At 46.3% G+C, this 14,291-nt stretch overlaps 1 protein-coding gene across 2 annotated transcripts in view; it reads left to right on the forward strand.

Moving 5' to 3' along the window:
• Positions 1–682: 682 nt before the first annotated feature.
• LOC116966302 (sialic acid-binding Ig-like lectin 12) overlaps positions 683–14,291 on the forward strand; it is a 66,719-nt gene continuing 53,110 nt past the window's right edge. For both annotated transcript variants that reach the window (XR_004409985.1, XM_033012412.1), the window contains exons 1-2: positions 683–987; positions 10,612–10,685. Coding sequence is in view for 1 of the 2 variants with exons in the window: in XM_033012412.1 (XP_032868303.1) it covers positions 10,646–10,685 (40 nt within the window). In the remaining variant the exon portion in view is untranslated. The remainder of the gene's footprint in view (positions 988–10,611; positions 10,686–14,291) is intronic.

A 14,291-nucleotide genomic window follows, 5' to 3' on the forward strand; every position in this document is an offset into this window, starting at 1 on the left:
TGTGGCTAAAAGGATCAGGTGGTATGGAGAGAAGGCAGGTACAGGATGATCTGCCATGATCATATTGAATGACGGTGCAGGCTCGAAGGGCCGAATGGCCTACTCCTGCACCTATTTTTTATGTTTCTATGTTTCTAAACATACAATGAGTGTGTGAATGGGTGATCGATGGTGGGTACAGAGTCGTTGGGCCAAAGTGCCTGTTTCTGCGCTGTATCTCCAGACTTAATGTGTGGAGAGCGTTTTTTACACAGAGAGTGGTGGTGCCTAGGGGTGGTGATGGAGGCAGCTATGATAGTGGTGTTTTGGTGGCATTCAGATAGGCACAGGGATATACAGGGAATGCAGAGTTCCAGATTATGTACAGGCAAAGGAGATTAATTTGGCATCATGTTCGGCACAGACATTGTGGGCCGAAGGGCCTGTTCCTGTGCTGTGCTGTTCTCTTTTCTTGGTTCCGACCCCCTGTTAATTCATTCAAAAACTTTGCGGAATGAGTTGGGCAAACGTGCAGATCCAGGCATTCTTGAATCAGTGCAGTCTTGTCTAAACAAGCAACCTAATAGGAGACAGTCATACCTATTGGATTAAATATCTCCAATTGGAAAGGGAGGACTGGAGGGGAGAGGGTTACAGAGGCAGGTATGGGTGTAGAGGCCGGAGGGGGTTAGAAAGACAGGGAGGGGTGTAGGGGCCGGTGGGGAGGGGGTTACAGAGACCAGGAATCGTTTCAGAGCCAGAATAGGTTTGTAGAGATAGTGAGGGACTCTTTCCACATTACAGCATTCCCTCCACTAAATCAAAGTCATGCCCCATCTGGGATGAAAGGGGTTAACCATTTGTTTATAAGGGAATACTTGCTTAGTACTTCCGTTTCCTGATGTCAATTTTCCCCTCTACACATTCGTGTTCTCCATACAGTGACGGCCGCTGAGGACAAGAGTTTGTCAACCGTTACACCAGAGACGAGCAGCGGACAGAACCCAGGTACGTAATTCCGTGTCTGTTGCTCGTTCCCACATACAACCACCTGTTTAGTTGAGTTGTGAATTTGTACAGAGTCTGATCACTGAAATACTTTGTGTATTAAGGTAACTGCAGATGCTGGTTTACAGCGAAGATAGACACAGTGCTGGAGTAACTCAGCGGGTCAGGCAGCATCTCAGGAGGGTTTAGTTTAGTTTTCTTGCTATTGAGGGAGTGCAGAATAGGCTCACCAGGTTAATTTCCGGGATGGTGGGACTGCCATATTATGAAAGAATGATAATTCATTTTTTTTTAAACGTAGCGGTTAGTTGGGCAAATGTGCATATCCAGACATTCTTGAATGAGTGCGTTCTTGTCTAAACAAGCATCCTAACTATGCACTGTGGAACAGGAGACAGTTACACCCATTAGATTAAATACCTCCAATTTGACAGGGAGGGAGTGTAGGAGCCGGTGGGGTAGGGGTTAACAGAGACAGGGAGGGAGTGTAGGGGCCGGAATGGAGTGAGTTACAGAGGATGGGGGAGGTGTGGGGGCCAGAGGGCAGGTAGTCACAGAGACAGGGAGAGGGGTGTAGATCCAGAGGGGGGGGGGGGGGGGGGGGGAGTTACAGAGACTGGGTGTGGGGGCCGGAAGGCAGGGAGTTACAGAGACTGGGAGAGAGGCTTAGGGGCTTGAGGGGAGAGGGTTTCAGCAACTAAGTTACAGAGAAAGGTTGAACAAGTTAGGGCTTTATTCTTTGGAGCGCAGAAGGTTAAGGGGGGACTTGATAGAGGTATTTAAAATGATGAGAGGGATAGACAGAGTTGACGTGGATAAGCTTTTCCCACTGAGAGTAGGGAAGATTCAAACAAGGGGACATGACTTGAGAATTAAGGGACAGAAGTTTAGGGGTAACATGAGGGGGAACTTCTTTACTCAGAGAGTGGTGGCTGTGTGGAATGAGCTTCCAGTGAAGGTGGTGGAGGCAGGTTCGTTTTTATCATTTAAAAATAAATTGGATAGTTAGATGGACGGGAAAGGAATGGAGGTTTATGGTCTGAGCGCAGGTAGATGGGACTAGGGGAGAATACGTGTTCGGCACGGACTAGAAGGGTCGAGATGGCCTGTTTCCGTGCTGTAATTGTTATATGGTTATATGGTTATTATATGGTTACAGAGGCAGGTAAGGGTGTCCGGGCTGGAGAGGAGGGAATGGGGTTACAAAGACATGGAGGGGCCAGTGGGGGTGACAGAGACCAAGAATAGTTTCACAGCCAGAATAGGTTTGCAGAGAGAGGGACAGAATCTTCCCACAGTACAGCACTCTCTCCACTAAATCAAAGTCATGCCCCATCTGGAATGAAAGGGGTAACCATTTGTTGATAAAGGTAAAGTGTTAATGAAGGAACTGGAAAATCTGGAAAATCGAAGGTACACAAAAATGCTGGAGAAACTGGGTGGGTGCAGCAGCGTCTATGGAGCGAAGGAGATAGGCAACGGTTCGGGCTGAAACGTTGCCTATCTCCTTCGCCCCATAGATGCTGCTGCACCCGCTGAGTTTCTCCAGTATTTTTGTGGACCTGTTGATAAAGGTATACTTGCTTATTTTATGTGTAAGGAAGAACTGCAGATGCTGGTTTAAATCGTAGGTCGACACAAAATGCTGGTTCAACGTGTGAGGCAGCAACTCTGGAGAGAAGGAATGGGCGACGTTTCGGGTTGAGACCCTTCTTAAGACTGAGCTTGCTTATTTTACTCCCGTTTCCCGATGTAAATCTACCCCTCTATACATTCGTGTTCTCCACACAGTGACGGCCGCTGAGGACGAGGGCACTGTCTCCTGAAGATACACACAAAGCAATGGAGTAACTCAGCGGGACAGGCAGCATCTCTGGAGAGTTAGTTTTCTTGCTATTAAGGCAGGCTCACCAAGTTAATTCCTGGGATGGTAGGACTGACAAATGATGAAAGATTGTTAATTCATTAAAAAAGACTCTGCGGCACCAGTTGGGCAAACGTGCAAATCCAGACATTCTTGAATAATTGCAGACTTGTCTAAACAAGCAACCTAACCATGCACTGTGGAACAGGCAGTCACACCCTTTCCATTAAATATCTTCAATTCGACAGGAAGGGGTGTAGGGGCCGGAGTGGAGAGGGTGACATAAAGGGAGGGGTGGAGGGACCGGAGGGGAAGGGGTTACAGAGACAAGAAGGAGTATAGGGAACAGAGTGAGTTACATAGGGAGGGGTTTAGGAGCAGCTGTAAAATTATATTCTACACTCTGCTTTCTTTCTCTATTGTAATACCTCTTGCACACATTAGGAATGTTACAAAATTTGGAGATTTAAAAAATCAAGCCTGTAATTTATCCCATCAGATAAAACATGAAAAGAATTTTACTTTGATACCTAATTCACTTTCATATCTTCAGTATTAAAAAGTTATGGTCATTTTCACACTCGGAAATTAGTATCTTATTCCCTAGTGCTTTTCCATTGATTTAACACAAAAGCTGTGATCGAGGACAGTCAATTGACATAAAAGTCCATAACTTTCTTAAAAATCAAGAGAACTGAATGAAATTTTAGTTATTATAGATTGAAGCATTCTGAAACAAATATAAAACATCTTACTTGGATGACCTGAAATTATAGCATATAATTAGTTAGTTATCTAATTGTAGTTGATTACAAAATCGACCGTTGTGACGGAAATAGTAATAAACACCCAGACTGCCTTGAAAATTCAAAAATGTGATATTCTCAAGATCAGAACTTTAATATTATTGTATTATATGCTGTAAAGAAATTACAATTTCTAGCAATAGACCACGCCTTTATGGAGAAGATCAGCTACTAGCTGGTACATTGGCATATCATAATCAGTAGCATCATCATACTCCTCAGATTGCAACCAATAGACAACTCTGTACACCTTGTTTTTCCTCAACTTTTCAATCTTGGCATTGTAAACTACAAGTTTTTGCTCTTCAAACCACACATGACATGCCTTTCTGTCCATCACTTTTCCATTAAGAATGTCCTGTAGATCATCACATTTGGAGAAGTCCAAATTCGGATAATCTCTGCGAATGCTGTCTAAATCAGTCTCTTTTGCTGGGCATTAGGATTGACAATTTTGCATTTCTTCTTTGGAGACATCTGTTGAAAATGTGAAGTAAAAAAAACACTGACCAGCATTAACAGAAATAAGTTATTATTTGCAGTTTTAGGGAAAAAAAGTAGAAATAATAAAGTTAAACGTTAAAACAAATAGTAAATACCTGACAAAAAAAACATGTTCATCAGTTTCATGAAATCAATTCATCTAATCAATTAAATTCATCTAAATTCAATTATTAGATCTAAACATCTATCCATTTCTTAAGAAAAAGCTAAGATTTTTAAATACCCCAAGTATCCAAATAACAAATAATAAACTGATCCCAACCACACAAGAATTCACAATATAACATGATTTTTAAATCTCTCTTTGTCATGAATTTATATGCCAAATGGAAGGAATGTTATGCTTAATTCCCATAAATTAATCCAGGAACATCCACTCTCGAAATGATCCAAATCATTATTTTTTGCGCAATACATCTGACTAAAACTGTATTGTGGATATTTAATATGAAAATAATGATCATGGATAGACAATAACACAAAATATAGATTATTTAGATGTTCTTATGATATGATGTTGCAAAAAATTAATGAATTTGATTATCTTGAGACTGGATGTTTCTGGAATGTGGTCGATTGGAATGTGGCCGCTGGCATGATTTAAGGCCCTATCGGCACGCAAGTCGCAGCCAATTCGTATCGGGGCCTAAATAACATTTTGCGCATCATAAGGTTAAAATGAAGCAACACCAAAAGGCAAGATAATATGTTAAATAAATGACATACCTTTTGTTTTGTCCTGCACTTGAGATCCATGATGTTGAAGGCGTTTTTAGTTGCGTTTAAATTCAATCCAGCGACACAATCGCCCAGCAACTTTTTTTTAAATGGGGGCGGGCTCGCAGAACGGATTTTCTTCATCAGATAGCAGTCCGAGCAACTTCCTCTGAGGGCTAACGGAATCAATGGATATGGGGAGAAAGCAGGAACGGGGTACTGATTTTGGATGATCAGCCATGATCATATAGAATGGCGGTGCTGGCTGGATAGGCCGAATGGCCTACTCCTGCAGATACTAACCAGTCAGCAGAAAGGCAACACATGAATACAATGTTGTGTATCTTGGGTTTAAACCTTGCTGTGACATAATGTTTCCTGTGATGTTTATCTGATGTTTATGTGATGTTTAATGCTATTATAATTGGCTAAGATGTATCACACACACACACACACACCCCACCCACTCACCCCACCTCCAAACACACACCTCCCGCCACACACACACACCCCACCCCCCCCCACTCACCCCACCCCCAAACACACACCTCCCGCCACACACCACCCCCCCTCACACACCACCCCCACTAACCCACACACATACACCCACCACCCCCCCCCCCCCACACACAACCCCCCCCCCCACACACACAACCCTCCCCACACACACAACACCCCCACCCCCCCACACCCCCACACACACACACACCCCCCCCCCCACACACCCACCCCCCCCCACCCACCCCCACACCCCCCCCCCACACCCCCCCCCCCCACACCCCCCAACCCCACCACACACACCACACACACCCACCACACACCAACTCCCCCCCCACCCACAATAACACACACACCACCCACACCCACCCCCCCCCCCCCCACCACACACACCCACACACCACCCCCCCCCACACACCACACCCCCACACACACACACCACCACTGCCACACACACACCACCCCCACACCCCCCCCTCCACACACACCACTACCCCCACACACCCCGCCCACCCCACTCACCTCACACACACACCACACACCTCCCCACACACACACACTCCCACACACACACACACCCACACACCCCCCCACACACACAACTCCCCACACCTCCCACACCCCACACCCCTCACTCCCCATACACCCCCACACACCCCCACACACCCCATATACCCCCACACACACCCACACACCCCACACACAACCCAATACAAAAAAATACACCCAACCAACGACCCCACACACCCCCATAAACACAACACCCCCTACCCCCAACACAACCCACAAACCCCACACACCCCACACACCCCATACACCCCCACACACCCCACACACCCCGCCGCCCACACAATCCCCCTCTCCCACACCCCCCCCCCATAACCCTACGCCCACCCCCCCAACAACATGCCCCCTGCCCCCACGACCCCTCTTCACCCACAACCCCTCCCGCCCCCACCGAGATCTTCGGTTTCCACCTACTGTCCAGGTTTGTAGGTTAATTAACCAGGTATAAGTATAAATTGCCCCTAGCGTGTGATCGATAGTCAGCGTGGATTCAATGATAGATAGATAGATAGATATAATTTATTGCCACACAACCAGGGTTAGTGGAAATTTGGGTTGTCAGCAGCAGTACAATAATAAAGAACACACAATAAAACTGTAACACAAACATCCACCACAGCATTCATCACTGTGGTGGAAGGCACAACATTTGGCCAGTCCTCCTCCATTTCCCCCCCGTGTACAGGACCAGAGTCCAGAGTCAGTCCAGGATCGGCTCTTCCTCACCGGAGACCGCGGCTTTAAGACGGTGTAGGCCGCAGGCCGGCGGTCGAGATTTAAAGTCCCCAGCCAGAAGCACCGTAGACTGCAGGGCCGGCGGTCGAAGCTCCCCTCCAGGGGTGATGGTAAGTCCATGCCGGACCCGCGGTAGAGGTTGGCCGCGGGCCGGCAGTGATGGCTTCTTCTTCCCCCGGGTCCCCCACGAGGGATCCCGGGCTGTAGACGCCGCACCAGCTGGAGCTCTGCAGACCGCGGCTTCAGGCTGCGACTTCAGGCTGCCGGCTGCCCCGGGCCAGCGAAACGGAGCGCTCCCCTCCAGCGAGGGCTCACCCGCTCCACGCCGAGAGTCCACGCTGCGCCTGCTGCTGAAGCCCCGGGCGCGTCTCCGGGAAAGGCCGCGTCGATCCTTGATGTTAGGCCACGGGGGAGGCGACCTGGGAAAAGTCGCCTCTCCATGGAGGAGGCGACCGAAGCGGTTTCCCCCTTACCCCCCCACACCACCCCCCACACAAAACACACAAAGACACACAAAATACACACTTTAAAACATACTAAAAAATAAAAAAAAGCTGGAAAAACTGACGCGCTGCTGACATGGCTGCACACAGAGGAGCGCCCCCTACACCGCATGAAGGTCCTGTTTCTGTGCTGTATCTCTAGACTAAACACAGAACTAGTGTGTGAACGGACGATCAATGGTCGGCGCAGACACGGTGGGCCGAAGGGCTTGTTGGCGCGCTGTATCTCTAAATTAACTAAATTAAATATTATTGTACTTGCTTCAAAGACTTCCCCTGGCAGCTTGTTCCACATACCCACCCAACACCTCACCAACTTCTGTATCAATAGCCTCTTCTCCTTTAGTAATGATCAGCTTAGAGTTCCTCGGTCACCTTCCTGAGTTCATGTATCAGGCACCTTGTGGAACTTTTCTAGTTTAGAGATACAGCACGGAAACAGGCCCTTCGGCCCAGAGTCCACGGCGATCATCGATCACCCGTTCACCCACTAGTTCTATGTTTAGTTTAGAGATACAGCGTGGAAACAGGCCCTTTGGCCCACCGAGTCCGCACAAATCAACACATTGGTAAAAATACACTAATCACTCATACAGTGAATTGTCATTAATACAGGTCCATTACTGATTTTCTGGCAGGGGTTGGTCTGGGACCTCCTTTAATCCGGACAAAATTACAACAGCGCATTTGAAATCCCACCCACCTCCCCCAGAAGGTCCAGAAGAGTTTACGAAAATAATTTCCATGACGAGCGTTTGTCGGCACTGGGCCTGTACTCGCTGGAGTTTAGAAGGACGAGTGGCCACCTCATTGAAACTCACAAAATAGTGAAAGGCCTGGATAGAGTGGAAGTGGAGAGGAAGTTTCACTAGTGAGAGAGTCTTGGACCAGAGGGTAGGGCCTCAGAATAAAAGGACGCAGCTTTTGAAAGATGAGGAGGAATTTCTTGCCGCAGAGGGTGGTGAATCTGGGATTTATTGCCGCAGAAGGCTGGGGAGGCTAAGCCAGTGGATATTTTTATGGCAGAGATAAACAGTATCTTGATTAGTGCGGGTGTCAGGGGTTAGGGGGAGAAGGCAGGAGAATGGGGTTGAGATGGAAAGATAGATCGGCCATGATTGAATTCGAATTTTATCCCAATGAGTACTAATCTCTTTTTCCCAGAGAGTGGGAATAAAGGGGCTTCTTCTGGTTGTCTGTCAGGATCATTTAAACCCAATGAGTGGACAATGAGGCGACCATGGCTGACAAGGGAATTCAAAGAGATACGGTCAGCGAGAAACTTAAAGAGAATTCGTATTACATGGCAAAGATTAGCGGGAAGTCTGAGGACTTTTATAAACCAGTTAGATGCTGAGATGCATAACAGAGGCTCACCATCAATTTTAGTTTAGTTTACAGATACAGCGCGGATATAGGCCCTTCGGCCCACCGAGTCAATGATCACCGCACATTAACATTATCCTACACACATTTTATGCCCCTGTCCCACTTAGGAAACCTGAACGGAAACCTCTGGAGACTCTGCGCCCCACCCAAGGTTCCCGGAGGTTGCAGGTGGTTGCCGGAGATTGCAGGTAGTGGAAGCAGGTAGGGAGACTGACAAAAAACCTCCAGGAACCGCACGGAAACCTTGGGTGGGGCGCAAAGTCTCCAGAGGTTTCCCCCCTAAGTGGGACAGGGGCATTAGGGACAATTTACACTTATACCAAGCCAATTAACCAACAAACCTGCACGTCTATAGAGTGTGGGAGGAAACCAAAGTTCTCGGAGAAAACCTACACAGGTCACGGGGAGAACGTACAAACTTCGTACAGACAGCACCCGTAGTCAGGATCGAACCTGGGTCTCTGGCGCTGAAAGTGCTACAAAGAAGCAACTCTACCGCTGGGCGACTGTTTGTCGGAACCTCCTGGAATTCGGACAAAATTATGAGAACGCACTTGAAATTCCACCCCCGCCCCCTCTCCCAAAATACCCACGAAAATGTGGCGCCTAGGCTGGGTGAGGTATTTAAAATGATGAGAGGGATAGACAATTGACGTAGATAAGCTTTTCCCATTGAGAGTAGGGAAGATTTAAACAAGAGGACATGACTTGAGAACCCCAGCCGATCTCAACCTCATCGGGAATTCCACGGCCGATCGGCGGGTCGAATTTGTCCCATGCGGCTGGGGTTCTGGAACTCTGTCCGGAGCCGCCAGTTCCGTTCTCATACTCGACTTCCCAGGCCGACTCTGCAGGCCGCTATCTCGGCTCCTTGGCGGCCTAGGTTGAACGTTCCAGTACTGTTGCACTCCTCTCGGAGGCAGTGACCTCGGTTTGTAAGTTGGGACAACAGATGTTGGTTTTCTCCGAGATCTGAGTATAGAAGTTGGGATGTAATGTTAAAATTGTACAAGGCATTGGTGAGGCCAATTATGGAATATAGTGTACAATTTTGGTCGGCAAATTATAGGAAGGATGTCAACAAAATAGAGAGAGTACAGAGGAGATTTACTAGAATGTTGCCTGGGTTTCAGCAACTAAGTTACAGAGAAACGTTGAACAAGTTAGGTCTTTATTCTTTGGAGCGCAGAAGGTTAAGGGGGGATTTGATAGAGGTATTTAAAATGATGAGAGGGATAGACAATTGACGTGGATAAGCTTTTCCCACTGAGAGTAGGGAAGGTTTAAACAAGAGGACATAACTTGAGAATTAAGGGACAGAAGTTTAGGGGTAACATGAGGGGGAACTTCTTTACTCAGAGAGTGGTAGCTGTGTGGAATGAGCTTCCAGTGGAAGTGGTGGAGGCAGGTTCGATTTTATCATTTAAAAATAAATTGGATAGGTATATGGACGGGAAAGGAATGGAGGGTTATGGTCTGAGTGCAGGTAGATGGGACTAGGGGAGAATAAGTGTTCGGCACGGACTAGAAGGGCCGAGATGGCCTGTTTTCCGTGGTGTAATTGTTATATGGTTATATGGTTATCTTCGGTTTCCTTCCGCACTCCAAAGACGTACTGGATTGTTGGTTAATTGGCTTGTTATAAGTGTAAAATTGTTCCTGGCATGTGTAGGATAGCGTCAGTGTTGAGCGTGGACTCGGTGGGCCGAAGAGCATGTTTCCATGATGTATCTCTATAAACTAAAAAAAAAATGAGTTATGCAAAAAAAGTAAGGATGATGAAGGAAATGGGCCATTGTTAGTTGTGGGCAAGGTGATAACGAGTTGCAGACAATGAGATTCAACAAGACGATAATGAATCTGAGGTCTCAACCTGAAACGTCACCCATTCTTTGTCTCCAGAGATGCCTCCTGTCCCGCTGAGTTTCTCCAGCATTTTGTGTCTATGGTTTAGGAAAAAACAGCATCTGCAGTTTCTTCCTGCACAGCAATTCAACTAGATTGGTTGCTGGAGTTTTACTGCAATTACTTTCTCTTCCAGATCGGGTAACTGACGGGATATCTGGGATCGGACAATGATCGGGAGATCATTCTTCCTCCTCTCCCTTCTCCAAGGTACCATCAGCAGCAACTCAGAAGTATTTATGGGCGAGGGGGCTTTGACTGGTTGGCTGCCAGTGACTAACGGAGTTCCGCAGGGGTCGGTGCTGGGGCCGCTATGATCGTTTTGCTGAACACCTTCGCTCAGTCCGCCTGGACCTACCTGATCTACCGGTTGCCAAACACTTTAATTACCCTTCCCATTCCCACACTGACCTTTCTGTCCTAGTTTATAAATCAGAGCATTGAGTATAGAAGTTGGGATGTAATGTTAAAATTGTACAAGGCATTGGTGAGGCCAATTCTGGAGTATGGGGTACAATTTTGGTCGCCTAATTATAGGAAGGATGTCAACAAAATAGAGAGAGTACAGAGGAGATTTACTAGAATGTTGCCTGGGTTTCAGCAACTAAGTTACAGAGAAAGGTTGAACAAGTTAGGGCTTTATTCTTTGGAGCGCAGAAGGTTAAGGGGGGACTTGATAGAGGTCTTTAAAATTATGAGAGGGATAGACAGAGTTGACGTGGATAAGCTTTTCCCACTGAGAGTAGGGAAGATTCAAACAAGGGGACATGACTTGAGAATTAAGGGACAGAAGTTTAGGGGTAACATGAGGGGGAACTTCTTTACTCAGAGAGTGGTGGCTGTGTGGAATGAGCTTCCAGGGAAGGTGGTGGAGGCAGGATCGTTTTTATCATTTAAAAATAAATTGGATAGTTATATGGACGGGAAAGGAATGGAGGGTTATGGTCTGAGCGCAGGTAGATGGGACTAGGGGAGAATACGTGTTCGGCACGGACTAGAAGGGTCGAGATGGCCTGTTTCCATGCTGTAATTGTTATATGGTTTATATGGTTGTCCTCCACTGTCAGAGTGAGGCCAAATGCAAATGAGAGGAACAGCATCTCATATTTTGCTTGGCAGCTTCCAACCCAGTGGTATGAATATTGATTTCTCTCACTTCAAGTATTCTTTCTCTATCCCTATCCGACTCAAGTCGCACCAGCTTCTCGTTCTCACCCAACAAGTAGCCTGTTTCCTTTATCATCGTTACTTCTTTTGCATCTTTCATTCGTTTGTTCTATATCTCTCTACATTTTATTTCGGAGTCACGTGAGTGACTAAGTGAAGACACCGCCAGCACGCATGCGTGCCATAGCGTCTCACGCAGTGCACAGCGACAGGCAGGAGAATGAGTTCTCCCGCAGCAAGTTTAAAAACGGGACCTCCAGGTAAGTAAACTACTCTGAGGTCGTGTTTTGGAAATCCTTCTTCTGCTTCTCGTTACAGCGCAATGAACAAGGGATTGTGGATAATGAAGTAGATTTCCAAAGTCTACAGAGAGATTTATGCCAGTTGGAAGAGTGGGCTGAAAGATGGCAGATGGAGTTTAATGCTGATAAGTGTGAGGTGCTACATCTTGGCAGGACAAATCAAAATAGGACATACATGGTAAATGGTAGGGAATTGAAGAATGCAGGTGAACAGAGGGATCTGGGAATAACTGTGCACAGTTCCCTGAAAGTGGAATCTCATGTAGATAGGGTGGTAAAGAAAGCTTTTGGTGTGCTGGCCTTTATAAATCAGAGCATTGAGTATAGAAGTTGGGATGTAATGTTAAAATTGTACAAGGCATTGGTGAGGCCAATTCTGGAGTATGGGGTACAATTTTGGTCGCCTAATTATAGGAAGGATGTCAACAAAATAGAGAGAGTACAGAGGAGATTTACTAGAATGTTGCCTGGGTTTCAGCAACTAAGTTACAGAGAAAGGTTGAACAAGTTAGGGCTTTATTCTTTGGAGCGCAGAAGGTTAAGGGGGGACTTGATAGAGGTCTTTAAAATGATGCGAGGGATAGGCAGAGTTGACGTGGATAAGCTTTTCCCACTGAGAGTAGGGAAGTTTCAAACAAGGGGACATGACTTGAGAATTAAGGGACAGAAGTTTAGGGGTAACATGAGGGGGAACTTCTTTACTCAGAGAGTGGTAGCTGTGTGGAATGAGCTTCCAGTGAAGGTGGTGGAGGCAGGTTCGTTTTTATCATTTAAAAATAAATTGGATAGTTATATGGACGGGAAAGGAATGGAGGGTTATGGTCTGAGCGCAGGTATATGGGACTAGGGGAGAATACGTGTTCGGCACGGACTAGAAGGGTCGAGATGGCCTGTTTCCGTGCTGTACTATAAAGGATAGTATTCGGCTGAAGGCAAGGGCATATAAGGTAGCCAGAGATAGTGGGAGGGTAGAGGATTGGGAAGCATTTAAAGGTCAGCAAAAAATAACTAAGAGATTAATTAAGACGGGGAAAATAGATTATGAAAGGAAATTAGCAAACAACATAAAAACTAATAGTAAGAGTTTTTATAGCTATATAAAAAGAAAAAGGGTGGCTAAGGTGAACGTTGGTCCATTGGAGGGTGAGACTGGAGAGTTGTTGGTGGGGAACATGGAAATGGCAAAGGCATTAAACGAGTATTTTGTATCAGTCTTCACCATAGAAGACACAAAAAATATTCCAACGCTGGATAAACAGGGGGCGGTAGGAATGGAGGAGCTAAATACTATTAAGATCACCAAGGAGGTGGTATTAGGGAAATTAATGAGACTGAAGGAGGATAAATCCCCTGGGCCTGATGGATTACATCCAAGGGTCTTGAGGGAGATAGCGGTGGGGATTGTGGATGCATTGGTGATAATTTTCCAAAACTCCCTGGAGGCAGGAACGGTCCCAGTGGATTGGAAAATGGCCAATGTAACACCTATATTTAAAAAAGGAAGTAAACAGAAGGCGGGTAACTATAGACCGGTTAGTCTAACATCGGTGGTGGGTAAAATGTTAGAGACAATTATTAAAGAAACACTAACGGGGCACTTGGATAAACATGACTTCATCGGACAGAACCAGCATGGTTTTGTGAAGGGGAAGTCCTGTTTAACGAATCTGCTCGAATTCTTTGAGGAAGTAACAACCCGGGTGGATAAAGGGGAACCGGTGGATGTGGTATACTTGGACTTCCAAAAGGCTTTTGACAAGGTGCCACACAAGAGACTATTGCTAAAAATAAAAAATTATGGGATTGGGGGTAATATATTAGCATGGGTAGAGGATTGGCTAACAAATAGGAAGCAGAGAGTGGGGATAAATGGTTCATACTCGGATGGCAACCGGTAACTAGCGGGGTTCCGCAAGGGTCGGTGCTGGGACCCCAGTTGTTCACAATTTATATAAATGATTTGGAGGAGGGAACCAAGTGTAATATATCAAAATTTGCGGACGATACAAAAATGGGAGGAAAAGTAGGGGATGAGGAGGATAGGAAGAGTCTGCAAAAGGATATAGATAAGCTAGGTGAGTGGGCAACAACTTGGCAGATGAAGTTTAATACTAATAAATGTGAAGTCATTCACTTTGGGAAAAAAAGTGATAGGGCAAGTTATTTTCTAAATGAGGAGGAGCTGCGTTGTAATGCAACGCAAAGGGATCTAGGGGTATTAGTACATGAATCACTAAAAGTTAGTATGCAGGTGCAGCAAGCAATCAGGAAGGCCAATGGAGTTTTGGCCTTTATTGCTAGGGGGATTGAGTATAAAAACACGGAGGTCTTGCTGCAGCTGTACACA

The sequence above is a fragment of the Amblyraja radiata genome, chromosome 36, assembly GCF_010909765.2.
Source record: "Amblyraja radiata isolate CabotCenter1 chromosome 36, sAmbRad1.1.pri, whole genome shotgun sequence".
Taxonomy (NCBI): domain Eukaryota; kingdom Metazoa; phylum Chordata; class Chondrichthyes; order Rajiformes; family Rajidae; genus Amblyraja; species Amblyraja radiata.